This window comes from Colius striatus, chromosome 1 (assembly GCF_028858725.1).
Source record: "Colius striatus isolate bColStr4 chromosome 1, bColStr4.1.hap1, whole genome shotgun sequence".
Classification (NCBI taxonomy): domain Eukaryota; kingdom Metazoa; phylum Chordata; class Aves; order Coliiformes; family Coliidae; genus Colius; species Colius striatus.
The window spans coordinates 3,312,011-3,328,781 of record NC_084759.1 but is presented as its reverse complement, the minus strand read 5'-3'; the positions used below and the strand labels follow the sequence as shown (position 1 = coordinate 3,328,781).

The following is a 16,771-nucleotide window of genomic DNA, read 5'->3' as shown; positions in this document are numbered from 1 at the left end:
TCTAAATGGAGAGTGAACATTCTTGATGAGATGCTAGACCACTCTGCTCCCCACAGGGCATATGACGCTGGGACAGGGTTGGGGCATTTTGTGGGCATGGTGGCATCCCCAGCAGCAGGTGGTGGCCACGGGGGCAATGACAGGAGCCTTCCTGCACCCAGGACTCCCTGGTTCTGGGCAAAGCCAGGACAGAAATGCCTGCTTGCCCCACTGTGGGGTTTCCTACCTGAATCACTCAGTTCCTGGCTTCATCCTGGTGTGAGAAATTTGCCTGATGTCAGAGCGAGGTCACTCATCCTGCCTGCCAGCTCAGATTAGATCCTGCGATTTGTGACATATCAGATTTTGGAAGGTTTATTTCACACTGTTAGTGTGCTGTGCTCACAGAGACAAAGGTAGCAGTGTGGGGAGCAGGAGCAGGAGCAGGGCAGAGAGATTTCCTGAGAAATAGAGATTTATCTCTCTCCTCTCTTCTCTCCCTATCCCCACATATGCCATAAGGTTATGGTGGTAAAATTATTAAGATTTGAGATATCTGGCTCTGAAGTTTATCCAAATTAAAAGAACATTCCTTTCAACTAAAAGCTGTCAGTCTGTGACTGTTTCCAACTCCTCAGTTACGAGCTGAGCTAACACTGGGTGGGCCACTCCTACAGGCCTCCCAAGAGCCATCTCTCCATTTGACTCCTTCCTAGGATTGTAGCAGTTAGCAAGCTCCCCAGGAATGGATACCTGGCCTTACTAACATTGAAATTAGTATTTTCCTCACCTCTTTAATTTTTTCCTGAAACAGTATTTAGGCTGGGTCTCTGCAATCACTTGACAGAGAACAGGGGAGCACAGAGGGAGATGCTCTCTGAATGTCCTCTCACTATGATCATAATTAACAAAGCTTCTGTTTAACCTGTCCTTAATTGCTCTTGGGTTATTATGCACTTGGAGTCCCCAGATTCTCCAACAAGGGACAGTCTGAGCCCTCTGCTCTGACCCTGTCATCTCTGTCACAACATTGCACCATCAGGACAGTCACAGGGGACATGAGGGACCTCACTCATTGTGTGGTCAGATCTCTCATGATGCTATCTTGGTTGCTCAAGAACACCTACTTCTGCTGGTTCCTCACCCAGCTTGAGGGGATAGTAAGTGTCCTTACCAGTGCCTGAGCATCCCTGCTAGGTGAACCCAGCAGCACTGCTTTATCTCTGCCAACCCAACTGTCCCAAGCCATAAAGCCAGCAATTCCAGGCAGCATCCAGCTGGAAAGGGCCCATTTCTGTAAACTTTAACTTGCCATGGCACTTTAACATGCCATGGCATGTTGAGGTGGAAAGCAATCAAGCAGCATTTCGCAGCACCCAGGGAGGGTTTGCATTGCACTGCTGGCTTGATGGGATATTTTTTTAACAATCAAGTCTCTAAAAGCATCAAAATCTTTCTCAATTATATTAAAGGCCTTTAGCAGCTGTAGCTTAACTATGAAGCAATCTGATGCAGGCAAAGGACCACACAGCTGGAAATCTGTGCTGCAAAGGCACCATTTTATGGCTGCTAAGTTGTTGGCCTCTGAGTTGTAAAGCTGTTAAACAAACACAGCTCTTGGCTTGCACCACATGTTGCTGAGGAACAGTGCTTTGGCAGGAGGGGGCTGACAGCAACAGAGACTTGAAGGGTGCAGGGGAGAAAGAGAAATAAGGGGTTGTGGAGTCTCCTTCCTTGGAGGTCTTCAAGACCCACCTGGACATGTTCCTATGTGACCTGATCTAGGTTGACCTGCTTCTGCAAGGAGGTTGGACTAGGCAATCTCTAAAGGTCCCTTCCAACCCCTCCCATTCTATGATTCTATGAGAAAGAAAATTCAGGTGGGGAAAGAAACATTGGCCATCACAGCCCCATGAAGTGATGGTGGGAGAAGGGGGTCTTGGAAACAGTGTGTTTGTTCACATGAAGCTCCATCCTCCACTGGTTTGGCATGGCTGCGATTGCTGTGCATGTATGGATCCTGTGCATCCTAATGCTGTTGCAGATGGTGGCCAGTAGACTTTTAAGTCACCTTCTTGCAAGAAGGTAACATTCTAGGGAAGCTTAAACATGGGAGGTTTGAGTGATATTGACAGTTTTGAATAAGGAAGTAGGTGTCCCAAGGGGATGGTCCATGTGCTACAGGCTGTTTGTCTCTTGCTATGTTTCACTATATGTTGAAGGAAGCTTAGATAAGTGCCATGAGATGCTCATGAGAGCAACCCAAGCCCAGCAAACACGAGTTGAGCTCTTTTCCTAATGGAGACTTAGCAAATCCACAGGGAAGAACTAAAATACACTTGCTGAGCTCAGTGCTCAAAAATTCAAAGAAATGGGGAAAAAAATCTTCATAAAAAATAAGAAGATTCCTGGCTATTTCTTTATTATTTCCTTCTATTCTATTCTAAAGGCCAGTGCTTATTCCTCTGGCTCAGAGGCTGATCTTAGGAGGCAGGAAGGGCCAGTCCTGCTGCAGGGACATGTGGTGGGAGTTGCATCCAGCTGCACTGCCTGCAGCTGCCTGTCCAGGACAGACAGTCTAAAGGTTTTTGCCATGAGCTATTTTTTCTGGGCCAGAAGCTATTTTAAAAGAACACCAGTGACTCTTACCATCAGGAGATGGACAGGGTGGTCATCCAGCTTGATGGGACTGTCGCCCTGTTCAAGGATCCCACACTCCAGTGGTACTTCACCTCCTGAAGCTTCCCAATAAATTTTGTCCTGGCAAGATGTTGTGGTTTTAGGCTCAGCTGGGGACAAGAATGACACAGCCATTCACACACTCTCCTCCCCTGGCCCTCCGTGGCAGGACAGGGAAGAGAAAAGATACTGAGGGCCTTTTGGAGAGGACAGAGTGGGCTCACTCATCACTTACAGTCCTGGGCAAAACAGACATGACTACTTGACTTGGGGAAGAAAACAAATTAATGTCATAAAATAGAATCCTAGAATTTGTTTGGTTGGAAAGGATCATTATGATGACCAAGTCCAACCACTCACCTCACACTGCCAAGCCCACCACTAACCCATGGCCCTCAGAACCTCATCTATCCATCTTTTAAGTATCTCCAAGGATGGAGACTCCACCACCTCCCTGGGCAATCTGTTCCAATGCTTAATAACCCTCTTGGTGGAAAAGTTCTTTCTAATGTCCAATCTAAACCTCCCCTGGTTCAATTTGATGCCATTTCCAGAGACAGAGGTAGGTCTGACTTAGAGCTGGGGAAGGTTTCAAGAACAGGGGCCACCACTGCAGCCTCCTTCCCCTGTTACCAAGTGAAAAACAGCTCCACGCACACACCCAACACACAACAGCAATTCTTTTGCAACCAGCTTATGTCAGGATTTATCCAACACACCAGACTGCGTGTGTTATCCTGTTTTCTCTGACAAATATTGACTGTGTGGGGCTTTCCATTGCTACCAGACATACCAAAGAGAACTAGAGAAGTTGTTACTCTCTCATTGGCAATAAAAAGGGAAGCTGTGGCAGCATCATTGGCCTTGCTTGCAGTGCTTCCTCCTTTTTCCATGAAAGTTTTAAATTCTGGAGTCTAGTTTCTGTGCTTTGTGGGTTTTTAAATGCAACTCCTCAGCCATGAAGAGATGCTTCAAGGCTTGACTCTGAATAGTTATAAAGCGATGAGCAAGAACTGGTGCTGGATGTGTTTTCGTTCAGGTCGTGGTTCATGTGGTTGAACAAACTTGTTCTTCTTTCTTTGGTCTTTCTTTAGGGATTGGACTAGATGTTCTCTAAAGGTCCCTTCCAACCCCTATCATTCTATGATTCTTTCAATCCCCCCCTGACGTGTGCCCGTGTCTTAGTGCTGCCAAATGTCTGCAAAGAAGTGGCTCATTGTTAATAGGAAGAAGCTAAAGGAAGGGTTTCCACCTAGAACTAGAAAAAAATGATTTGAGTGATCTGTTTTTAGGACATGGACTAACAAATTCTTGCTGCTACCTGGTGAAATAGGGGGTTTTTACCTCTCTGATGGATGCAGCCCTGCAGTGTAAGGGGGTTAATCTAAAAGCAGACATTTTGATGAAAAGTGGGTGAATGTCTCCTAGATAAAACTCAAATTTGCCAGCTTTTCACGTCCTCTTGCTAAGCAATTTGCTGCTCCACTGCATTTGGAAGATTGCACTGAAGTTGCTTTGCTGGCACCGGGAGCCAGTTTGAGAATTAGTGCAAAACTAATTTGGCTACAAATCTCAAAGACGCCAACAAAAGCTATTTTTAAGCCTTTGAGAAGCACCATGTGAATCAAGCCAGTCAGAGAAAACATAGTAAGGGTTTCTTACCCTTATTTCAGTTATCAGATTCTCCAGAACTGTGGGATGGCTGAATTGTGCAGATGGCTGGCTGACCTCTTGCACGTGCCCGTCGCCAACATGCAAAGCCTCAGAGGGTTATGGCCACCTCCCAGGGAGCATCATGGAGTTCCCAGCACACAGCTCACCTTGCTGTCTCTGGGCATACTAAAGATGTTTGTGGCTGTCAGTTCTTCCTTCTCAGATACATCATGGGCTTCCCAACCTCTCATAACCATATGAACCCCAAAAATGCTGATTTTCTTAAACAAATATAAAACAAATTAAAAAAAAAGCAAATATCCACAGCTGAGACAGTGGGGATCACATCCCCTCCCCTGGCATCTGTTAGTGCAAACTAAAGTCTGTTGGATAATGCAGGAGTGCTGGTAATAACCCACATCACACTGCTCATCCTCTTGGGCTATATCCAGCCCCTGTTGTTCATGCACACCTTGAGTCTTCACTGTTTGCAAAGCCATCCTGACCAGACTCAGATGTCTTAAGGACTATGCTTAGGTGTAGTCTTTTTCTTCCATATGCTATGGGAGCTCAGCCCTCTGTAAGGCAGCAAAGCTCTGCAATCGTAGAATCATAGAATGGTAGGGGTTGGAAGGGACCTTTAGAGATCATCCAGTCCAACCCCCCTGCAGAAGCATCTCCCACCTAGATCAGGTCACACAGGAATGTGTCCAGACAGGTCTTGAGGCCCTCCAAGGAAGGAGCCTCCACACCCTCCCTGGGCAGCATGGACCAGGGCTCCCTCACTTCACAGTGAAATAGTTTCTCCTTATGTTTAAATGGAACTTTTTTGTGTTCCAGCTTCATCCCATCACCCCTTGTCCTGTCACTAGATACCATTGAAAAAAGGGATGTCCCAACCTCCTGATACTCACCATTTAGATATTTATTAATATTAATGAGATTCCCCCCTCAGTCTCCTCTTCTCCAGACTAAATGGGGAGCAGCTCAAGGTGGTCTCTCACTCATTGCATCCCTCCTGAAGCAGCCAGGATGCTCATGGAGAGTCCATCCTACTCGCCCCCGCAAAAAACCCCTTCCAGTTACACCTGTGTGATTCTCTGTTGTAATATAAGTCACAGCATTCAACATGTTGTTGTGCCTATTTCCATTCCCGTGGACTCCCATCTGCATTTGGTGTGGGGACAGTGGGCTGCAGCTCCCAGTGTCAGGGCTGATGGCTGACATTTATTTTACTAGTTTGCTTTAAACCTTGTAACCCCCTGAGGCTGTTGTCCAAGTGGTTTGGATGAGGAGCACTGTCGGCAGGGCTCGGAACAATCGATGATAACCTTTTCCTCTGCTTAGGAGTTTCCCATGTAGCAGGGAGCAGAAGATGCCAAAAAACAAATGAAGCTTGGATTCTCCATGGGTCTCCCTGGCATTATTCCTGATATTTAAAAAAACAAGCCAGTCCCCACTTGGTTTTATTAGCTTTTCCATCCTGGCATTTAAACAGAGATGGGATTGGCATGGTCAGACACACACTGTGATGCTCACAGGGTTTTCTTTGAAGGGCAGAGTACCCAGGGTACTGTGTCCAAAGTGCCTGAGCTCATCTAAGCTGCTAGAAGGCATTTCAGCACTTTGATTGCTGATAATGCCACCCCACAAATTGTGTTATATCAAGGAGTGAAGGGTATTTGGGTCCTGTCCTGGAACTGCAGCTGGGCTGGAATAGGGCTGGTCTAAGCCTCAAGACTAGCACTTCCTGGAGTCATCTTAAGCTACAGTGATATTTTGGTATCTAATTCTCTCAGATAACTGGTGGGATTTGAGAATTGAACTGATGATTTGGGCCAGGCCACCAAGATGATTAGGGGACTGGAGCATCTTCCTTAAGAGGAAAGACTGCAGAATCTGGAGCTGCTCATTCTGGAGAAGAGTCTCCTCAGTCTCTGAGGGAGTATCTCATTAATATTTACAAATATCTAAATGGTGGGTGTCAGGAGGTTGGGACAGCACTTTTTTCTATCGTAGAATCATAGAATCATAGAATGGTAGGGGTTGGAAGGGACCTTTAGAGATCATCCAGTCCAACCCCCCTGCAGAAGCAGGTCCCACCTAGATCAGGTCGCATAGGAACATGTCCAGGTGGGTCTTGAAGACCTCCAAGGAAGGAGCCTCCGCAACCCCTCTGGACAGCCTGGGCCAAGACTCCCTCACCTCACACTGAAAGAGTTTGTTCTTATATTTAAGTGTAACTTTTTGTGTTCCAGCTTCATACCGTTACCCCTTGTCCTATCACTAGATACCATAGATGGGATGCATCCTAGAGTGCACAGGTTGCCCAGGGAGGGTGTCCCGAGCAGCATGTCAGGCCAGAGAGATGTCCATCTGTGTTACCCTGTGCCTGGCAGTGGTTTCCCGACCCTCACAACTTGAGCAATGTGGTTCATGCTTCCTCTCTTCTTGTTTTCAGGCATGGAAGAAACGCTGGTTCGTCCTGCGCAGTGGTCGGATGAGTGGTGACCCCGATGTCCTGGAGTACTACAAAAATGACCACTCCAAGAAGCCTTTGCGTGTCATCAACCTCAACTTCTGTGAGCAAGTGGATGCAGGCCTTACCTTCAACAAGAAGGAGCTGCAAGACAGCTACATCTTTGACATCAAGACCACTGACAGGACCTTCTACCTGGTGGCTGAGACCGAGGAGGACATGAACAAGTGGGTTCGCAGCATCTGCCAGATCTGTGGCTTCAACCAGTCCGAGGAGAACACAGGTACCGTGAGAGCTGTGTCTGTAGCCAAGAGCATCTCCTGGCCTGTCCTCCCAGTGGGGTCTGGCTCCTCTTTGAGATCAGACCTGTGGGATGAGGGTGCAGCCCACCACAAAGCTAGGTGGGCTGGAGTCAGAAATGAATGGACGCATGGGAATCCTCCACGAGGCTTTCTTACCTTTGACATCTGAAGCAGAGCAGGCTTTGCCCCTGTGAGCCACCTATTTCCCACCACCCATAGCTGTGGACCTTTGAGTATCTAATAAGAAGTTGATGGGGCTTGGGGGCTCTCATAGCTGCAGCTTTTGTCCTCACCCATCATTGTAGTCCCTTTGAGAGCCATAGGAAGCAGCAGTGAAAGTCCTCCTCATTCAGAGTTTTCAATCCATTGGTTGAGTTGGAGAGAAGTTTTACTGAGACCATGTAAACCCCACAGTGTTTGTCCCCACGGCTGACAGGCTGTCACATGAGGAACAGACACATCCTCCCCACCTGCATCCCCAGCTCCTGGGGCCCACTGGGAAATTGCAGGCAGAGGAAAGGAAATCCCCTGCTGGCTTTGTGCAGTGTGGTGGGACCTGTTCCACCAGTCGTGTTTGTTCCCTGTGCCTGCAGGGTGATGATGGCAAACTCAGAGGGTACAGCAAAACAGCGTTATTTTTACAGAATAATAATATGATTGGAATTAGAAATATATTTTGTATACAGTTTCAGTCAGGGTAAGAATATGGGTTTCCTGTTTTAGTAGGCAATGGGTTAGAGGAACACTTACCACGTGATATTAGTACTGAGACTACTACTTAATAAGTTGGCTTATTTTATAGAGGATAATTTCATAGAGAATGATGAGCTCCCGTGTGACCTACTCAGGTGATTCTACTCTGGCAGGGGGATTGGACTGGATGAACTTTCAAGGTCCTTTCCAGCCCTTGAGATTCTGTGATTCTGTAATGATGTTACTCACCCATATCAGAAACAGCAGACAATCCTCTTTCTCTCAGCTCTGGAGGATAACCCTGAGGGACATCCCCACTCAAGGGGGAGATTTTCAGACACACTCCAAAGGACAGTGTGCAGAAATCCTCTCACAGCCCACAGAAATGGGACTGGGCTTTTATAGAATAACCTGATTGACTGTCAGTCATCTTGTTGTTGAATTTATATCTCTCTAGAGCTAGCAAGAACATCTAGTTTCCAGCAACAATGTTATCTCAGAGATGTCTATTTCACTGCCCACTAGCTCAGGAATTTTCTCATCCTCCCAAGTTATTCTTGGAGGTAGTCAAGTCAGGCTGGTCTGTAACAGCCTTTGCCACTAAGAAACAGCATGACCTTCAACTTGTGTCTTTTCAGTAGGGAGAGTGTCCTGCTACAGTGCTCCACCATCCAAACTGGGTTGTGCTGTGGTAAGCCTCTGTGGTGAGGACCAGTCAGCTGCCTTCCCTTCCGCAGCACCACGAGGGCTTACATGAATCCTGAAACCGTTATCCCTTGGTAGCACCTCTGGGCATCTTTATCTCATCCATGGTTCAGTCTCATCCAGGGGACTCCAGTTCCATGCTTTGTCTACATGAAACTCCCCGTAATAATGTCCAGCTTGTGTCTGTTTTGCTCCCTGATGGAGCAGCTGCCATCAGCAGGAGCTGAAACCCTGCCAAGAGCCTGTCAGACAGGACAGCAAACAAAGCATCATGGCACGGATGCCATCTTCACCGGCTGACGCAGGAAACGGGACGTCACCTTGGCAATGGGTGTACAAGTGGAAGAAAAGGACCCTTGATAATGCCGCCAGCACTGTCTTTCAGGGAAAGGTCAGGCTAAATAAATGACATCCCGTTCCCATATCAGCAGTGCAGGCCTCAAGGTCCAGTGAAACCATTCAGCCCCCCCCCTTTATTATTTTAAGAGCTGTTTTGTTGCAGGATTTTCCATTTTGCATGTGTTCAGCTGGGGGAAGCTGCTTTCCTTCCCATTTAGTAAAACGAGCTTTGAGCCCAGCAGCAGTGGGATCAATACTGGGCTTCAGTGAAATATAAATCTGGGCAGCAGAAGGAAAAACAATCTTCTGCTTGCAAGTACATCTGTCCCAAAGGGCACATAGGGCCTGTCAGGCTGCAGAGATCCGAGTGCTCTTGCCTGCAGGATCATGGAGTGACATCAGCAAAAGAGGAACAAAAATCCCCGTTTGTAACTAAATCACAGCTCGTTAATGCTGTAGGGAAAGTACCCACTTGAAACAGTACCCAGCTGCCAAAGTGTGATAGTTTCTGAGTCAGAGGAGAAAAAGCCCGTGATGGTAAACGCAGCAAATGTATCCAGATGCTGCAGAAAAGAGGGAGCATGAATTATTCAGGCTTAGTGCTGTGCTTTGGTGGTCACTGAAGCAGTGACCCCCATGCCCATCTTTCCTTTACTGTCCCTGCTAAGTAATGGCAAATAAATCATCGGTTCCCCAAAGTAGATGATGTTTGTTTGAAGGACCCACAGTCAAGGCTGGGTGGAGAGATTGAGGGACTGTTGCAGCATGATGCATATTGTCCATCTTGGTGTGCATAAGCCTCTATCACCTGTCTCTCATGATGGGTCAGCAGGAGGGAGAAATAAAACAGTTGTAACAGTATTTATAACTTCTGTGCTGCCTCTGCATCATCTCTTTGAAGCCATGGGTTGATGGATGGCAGAGGATAAGGAGTTTGCATGAGGTTAAGAAAGTTCCCAGGTAGAAACAGAGCTTGGGACACCTGGCACTTCTTAGACCTTCACCCCCTCATCCTCAGGCCTCTCCGTGCCTTGTGGTGGCCTCTGCTTTGGAGAATGAACAAGTCGGTAATTGGATACACCAAAAAGAGGAGGAAAAGGTAACCATCGTGGGCAGGAAAAGCTCCATGCTAATTGCAGCAATTAATGAACTAAAGTTCCCTCTCCCAGCAGACAGGCAGCGCTGCAGAACGAGATCAGAAACTGCCGGGGAAGCTGCTGTGCACATTTTTCTGGTTGTACTCGTTCCTGGGTACGTGACTGCTTTACACTGACCCGAAAGTCCTGCTGGGTCCAGCCTCAAAGCCAGGCTGTTCCCACCTGTATTCACATCCAAGTGGGAAAAAAAATGCTGAAAAAGGGCTTTTACTGCAACTGTCATCACAGGCTGAATTTCCTCCTGCTTGAAGGGATATCCCACATCAGCTAAGCCCCAGTCGCTGGTCGTGAGTTTGCTTTGAACCCACTGGTGTTGGAAGAAAAACTCATTAGCTTTTGGGGCAGTTTGGATAAAAAGCTACTTCACCAGCTGCCTGTGATAGTAAGGAAAAGATGAGATTTCAGTTGCTTTTTAGCACAATTTGGTGAGCAAACAGGCAACCCAGAAGTAGACAGATGTGGTGATGCAAACTGGCTGCAAGACCACACCTGGGTGCTGCTCCCAAAAGGCCAAAAAAAAATGAACAGGTATAGTGAATTTACACCCTTTAATGATTCTTTCTGTTAGTAGCTCGGTGGAAGAGTGTAAATTTTGTATCAGTTGTTTTTCACATTAGTCCTTCATGTCCTGTCTAGACTGGGGGACTTGGAGGATTAGGAAACAGGCTGGAGTTTGGGCTGTTTCGTGTTGTGCTACGGTTAGCTGCTGGTTCAGCTGATGGCTGGCTGCCTTATACATCTGGTTTCTTGAAAGGAAGCTCGTTTCAGCCTTGGGGACCTAAATGTCAGTGAAGTGGTGGGTACTGCTGGCTGCCCCAGCACCGCCGAGGAGCAGCCGCTCCACAAAGCATTTGCGGTAGCTTCCTTCCCTGTCCCGACCTGAAAATAATTGCAGAGCACCACAATTACATCTGCTGGAAGAAGGGAAATTAAATTGACTCGAAAGTGTTTACCCAGACTGCTGTGACGCTCTTTGTTTCTGTTAACACCTATTTACTTTGAGAGCTAATTACTGGTTTTGAACAAGCAGAGGAGCCTCTCAGGATCCCGTCTCCTCCACAGGTCTGAGGAAGCTGATGGTGCTCAAGGAAAATAGATTTACTCCTGGCTCATTGATGCTTTTACACTGCAGTCTGCCCTGCTGCCACCTCAGCTGACTCAGATAGAATGGGGGAGACCTGTGGGGGACCCTGAGCCGTAGTCAGGGAGAGAAACGCAGGCGCGTGGGTATTTCAGACCATCTGCATTTTCCCTGCCCTAGTGGGCAGGCAGCCAGGGCTCAGCTGTGAACTGGATTTTCTCATATGCTTTGTTTGTTGAAGTTAAAAAACCCCACCCAAATCCCACTAAACATTATCTTGTGTGCCGTTAACCCTTTCTGGAGCTGATACTTCAGCCTAAACCCCACCTTGTCCTGTTCCCTGTGTGACAGAGGTGCAGCTACAGCAGCGTATCATTTAACTTCTGGTGAACCAATATGTGTCCTTGGAGCAAGCATGTCTTTGCAGGGGTCCTGTGCACAAGGTTTTGAAGGGTTAATATCCTTTATTAACTCTATCCCAGTTTGCCATCCCCAACACCTCCCTGGACTTCCACTTCCACCTCCTCTCCATAAGGTGGGGGCTCTCACAGGGGCTCATGTTCCTGGGTGCTGAGGTAACACTGAGGGGAGTTTAGGAGCTTGTTCATTCTCTGCAGTGATATCCCCCTGCTAGAGGTTTAACTCAGCCATGGATGCAGGGAAGGGAATATTTGCAGGTGAGTAAATGTCCTTTGCTCTGAGCTGAAGGCTCCCATCACTCAGAGAGGGTGAGCAGGGCGTGGGAAAAGGATGGTGCTGGGCTCCCGCCCCAGTGGGTTGTATCTGGCAGCTGTGACCTCTCCCACCCAGCCTTGGCATTTCATCTTCTGGGTGTTTTTTTTTCATTTGGGACTTTATTCCCTATGTTCATTTCTCTGCTCCCTGCCATGGGTCTGTGCCAGGACAGTCCCAGGCTCTGGCTCATTCCTTGCTCCATCTCCAAGGCTCAGTACTGGTGTTTTACTTCACAGCAAGGATCGATCCCCAGCAATCTCAAGGCTTTTACTGTCTCACTGAACACAAATCAGGGCTGAGCATTAATGTTTAATGGAGAGCTGAGTGCTTCTCCTTCCTCCTTCAGCTCAGCTCTGCTCACTCCAGCAGGGTTTGCTTGGTCACACACTGGACACCAGTCCCTTCCTGCTCACACTGATGTAGTCTACTACACCCCGTGTGCACGGTCTCCACTGAGGGTCTCTTTGGCTTGATGCTGCCCCAGACCCTCTACTGGTTGCCTCCTTCCATCCCACGTGAGCAAATTGATTTCTTTAGTACTCACTTGACTTGCTTTGGTTGGGGGTCACATATGGGTCACTGGCTGATGGCTCCCTGATCTGCTGCCTGCTCACACAGGCTGCCTGCAGGTCTGTGCTATGAGACCATATAGCTCCCTCTTCACTTCTCCCCCAAAAATGTGTTGGTCTCAGCATCAGGCCAGCAATGCGTCCTGCCCCATTGGTTCCTTGCAGACAGGTTTGCATAGGTGTTTGCTGAGCAAAGGGGCGTTGAGGTGGGCTGGAGAATAAACAGCATAAAGATACCCCTGAAAACTTGTTTGGATGATAGGAGCTGCCCAAAAGTTCAGTGATGAGGCTGTAGGTAGCAAAACTAGATTACAAACATGCATTTCCACATCATACACCCACCCACCTCTCCCAAACACCCCCAAAATCACTAGTATTCACCATCTCTGCATACAGGAGTAGGGCACTGGGGAGCCCACACAAAGTGATGACCCTAAGGCAGCCCCTGTGTTCCTGCTGCTGCCGCCTCTCCTATGGCCACACAGAACCTGAGCAAAGGGGAAACACTAATGACTGCCACAAGATCAGGTACTTCATTGCTGTTGTGCCTAACACACGCCTCCTTCCTTCCCTGATCATGCTCTGGACAAATTATAAGCCCAGTGCTGGGGAACAGGAGGTTGTAGTGAGGTGGGGGTCGGCCTCTTCTCCCAAATAATGTGACAGGACAAGAAGAAATATCCTTCAGTTGTGCCAGGGGAGATTTAGATGGAGCTGAGGAAGAACTTTTTCCCTGAGAGGATTGTCAGCCCCTGTGCCAGGCTGCCCAGGGAGGGCATGGGTTAGTGATGGGCTTGTCAGGGTGAGGTGAGTGGGTGGACTCGGTCTTAAAGGTCTTTCTATATGAATAGGGGCTGAGAAATGAGGGCAAGGAGGGAGATGTGGGGGTGTTGTTGTGTTCCTGAGAGCACCCAGGACCTCCTGGGTTTGTTTTGATGTATGCAGGCAGGACTGCTGAGCAGGCAGCACCTCATGGAGCCTTGTGCCCTCAAACTGGGTCAGGATTTGACTCTTCAGCTTCAATTGATCCAGTTCAATTGGTCTTTTCATCTTTAAGCTGTGGTATGGATATCAGCTCACTTGGAAGCCAGTCTGTTCCCCAGCAGACAGTGTGACACTGTATGACAAGCAACAAGTAATGTGACAGTTGAGTTGTGCTTGACTCATGGAGTGGATGGGGCAGATCTGTTTGTGTCCTCTCCATGTATCCCACCTTCCCATGTCTTGTTCACCTACCCAAAGACACAATGACTTTGAAGTGGCCTATGTTGGGACAGCAGCATGGAGACCTTGAGGCTTCAGCCCTTTTCTCTCACACAATGTCCTACCATACATATAGATGTAGCCTTTTCCTTAGTGTTCCCATCAATGCTTTCTGCACCCAGCATCATGCTGCTCCTTCTCTTGAAACAGCCTATGTCACGTCTAGACCCACTGGTTGCACATCTCGAGGGCATTTGGATCAGTTCCACCCATCCTTCTCTACCATGTTCCAAATTTTCCTTACAAGGGAAACAGCTGTGGCTGCAGATTCACTCTGGGAGGACAAATGCAGATGTCAAGTCTCAGCCCCAGGCTTAACCCAGCCTCGGGTGAATGGACAGGGGAGGCCCAGAGACCCCAACCCACTTTGCACCAGGCACATGATTGAACTTCGGTGCATGCAAATGCACCTCCTTGCCCAAGCCCCACTTCATCCCTTGGTTGTCCTACCTCTTTAAATTTGTTCCAAACTTCCCTGACCCTGGCTTTCCTGCTCCACAAACAGCAAGTTATTTTAAGACCTGACACTGTTCAGCTTTTATTTCAGTGTAAACAATACCGGAGATGGAGTGGTCTTGGCACAAAGGAGCAGCTTGAGAGCAGTTAAGTGCCTGCTGCCTTTTTTCCCCTGCGTTTTTTTCCCTCTTTCCCTTTGGAAATGAGCTAGTTCAGGTGCTAATGAGCTTGCTGAAGAGCAGGGAGCCACTAACAACCCAGAATCTGTTTCCTAGAAGACAGAAACAGGGAGAGATCATTGCTGATCTCCATCAACTGGTGGGATCTCCTTGCTGTGATTTCCCCTGGAATTTTGGAGAGGTAACCAAAGCCATTGAGAGTGAGACGTGTACTGGTGGTTATAATCTGTCCACTTTTGTGGAGAAGATGGAAAAAGATGTTTAAAATGAGGCACCCTGGAAGTGGCCATTTCTTTCCCTTGATTCTCCAGAGAACCAGAACTGATGAGCTCAGATGGACACAACCACTTTGTAGACTCCTAAAACTCGGCTGAAATAAATCCCACTCATCTCAGGATTGCTGTCAAGACCTTTGGGATGTTTGTATCTTGTCATTGTTTTGTTTACACCAGATGAGGTACCTTACCTTATTCTTCTTGCTGTACTTGATGATGTTGTGTAACCAGAAGCATTGCAGGACCAGAGTCAGCAGCACTCTTCTGTGGCAGTCCCTGTCCTTAATAGCAAGAGCAGATTTTTAGCCTATCTGGGTGCCAAGAAAAGGACTGAAGCAAGAAAGCAAAGGGTTTTAGAAACCAGAGAACAAGAGGAAAAGCCTTAAGTTATCTACATGATTAGAAAACCAAGGATCTGATCTCGGTGAACCTGCTTCTGCAGAGGGATTGGACTAGATGATCTCTAAAGGTCCCTTCCAACCCCTGCCATTCTATGATTCTGTGATACTATGATCTGGCTTTAGGAGATCTGATGCAGTTGAGTAATCTGAGGTTTGCAATGCTGGATCAACGTTTCCTTCAGAGTCTGGCATCTGGGAATTCAGGAATGTTTAGAATTTTATCATTTAGATGTCTTATTGAGGCTGTGGACATTTTAGAGAGGTGGGACTGGAAAACTGCAGAAGATATGTCAGCCATGTATTTGCAAACCCATGACTCTGACATCCCAGAGACACCCCCGGGAAACACGTGTTGGCTGAGGCCCCTTTAACCATACCAGCATCAATAGGAACTGACAAAGGATGCAGCTGTTTGTAGGAGCACCAGGTTTATAGGCAAAGAATGCTCTTATCTTGCTGCAAATAATAAAATTATGCTCAGCTTTTGCAAAAGACCAACAGCCAAACACTCCAGTTCTTTGTGATGGTTTCCCAGCAGACATCCAGCACGAGGGAATCCAACCAACCGCGTCTGAGGATAAATACGGAGCTGCAGGACTGGAGCCTTTGGGGAAAATCCTGCCCATTCCTGGACAAGGTCCTACTGGGTTTGCTGAGCTGAGGCTGGGAGTTGAGCTGGGAGGAAAGGAAGAAAGATGGAGTTCAAGAGGTTTGGGTTGGTTTGAGGGGTTTTTTTTAGAGGAAAAAGCATTGCCCAGCCTTTTCCAGCACAGGTTTCCCAGTAGAGACTGGCAAACTGCATTCATACCTCTCAGCCCTGCCTGGGCCTGTCTCCTGGGCCAGGTACCTAGAATCAGAAACACATTTGAAATAATTCTTCGTTTTATAATTGGCTTTTCCCACTGGGAGCCCTGTGTGTGTCAGGTCAACCCCATTAGTTTAATAGGCAGTGAGGAATTTTTAGGATGACTTACTGACCGTGGAAAAAACGAGTGTGGCAGACGGTATCAGCATCACATCAAAGAGGAAAAAAACCACAGAAAGCCTTTGGAAACAAAACAACTGATGGGATTGGAGCAAAGCAACCAGCAAAGCAGCGCTGTCTGAGGGAGGCAGTTTGGGTGTCATCCAGCTGGGAGGAAACTCGTAGACAGATTTGCCTGCGTTTATATTTCTCAGAGAGGTCCTGGGACCGTTTTGTCCCATGTGCCCCAGCCATGCCACGTTGGGGTTCATGGAGCTGTACTCTGTGTCTACAAAGCTGTTCAGGTATCTGGATGGGATGCAGATCTGCAGGTGATACCCAGCAAGTTGGGGCTGGGCTGGGGAAGTGAAGTGGATACAGGACCCCAAAGTGTGTGTGTGTGTGTGCAAGTTGGAGGACAAGGGACAAAATCACAACAACCTCCACGGTGGATGATTTGAGACAGTTTTTCACAACTTGACTATTTTTTTTCATCCCAAGCCAACGTATTTCACCTTTTCTTCCTCCCTATAATTCACACTGTTCCTTCCAAAGCTTTCCCAGGGCACTGCTTCCTAGAACCTGATAAAAGCCAGGACAGATTTAGACTCGGGTTTCCTGGCCCACAATGCTTGTTTGTTTACTGGTTTGTATTGCTTTATATTTCCAATTAAAATCAAGCCTGAGTAAAGGTAAAGTTTTCTGAAGCTTGGTAAAACCTCTGAGTGAAGGCCCACGGAGCAGGAAGGAGCTGTGAAGCTGTGGATTGCTGTGAACTTTCCATGACACCACTCAGAGTTTGCTTCCAGACTGATTTTTTATTTATTAATGCAGTAGCATTTATTACTGATTTTATCTGTAA

At 47.6% G+C, this 16,771-nt stretch overlaps 1 protein-coding gene across 2 annotated transcripts in view; it reads left to right on the top strand.

The window, feature by feature from the left end:
- Nucleotides 1-16,771, top strand: part of GAB2 (GRB2 associated binding protein 2) — a 102,852-nt gene that overhangs the window by 53,968 nt on the left and 32,113 nt on the right. For both annotated transcript variants that reach the window (XM_061990513.1, XM_061990504.1), the window contains exon 2: nt 6,773-7,073. In XM_061990513.1, coding sequence (XP_061846497.1) covers nt 6,773-7,073 — 301 coding nt within the window. The remainder of the gene's footprint in view (nt 1-6,772; nt 7,074-16,771) is intronic.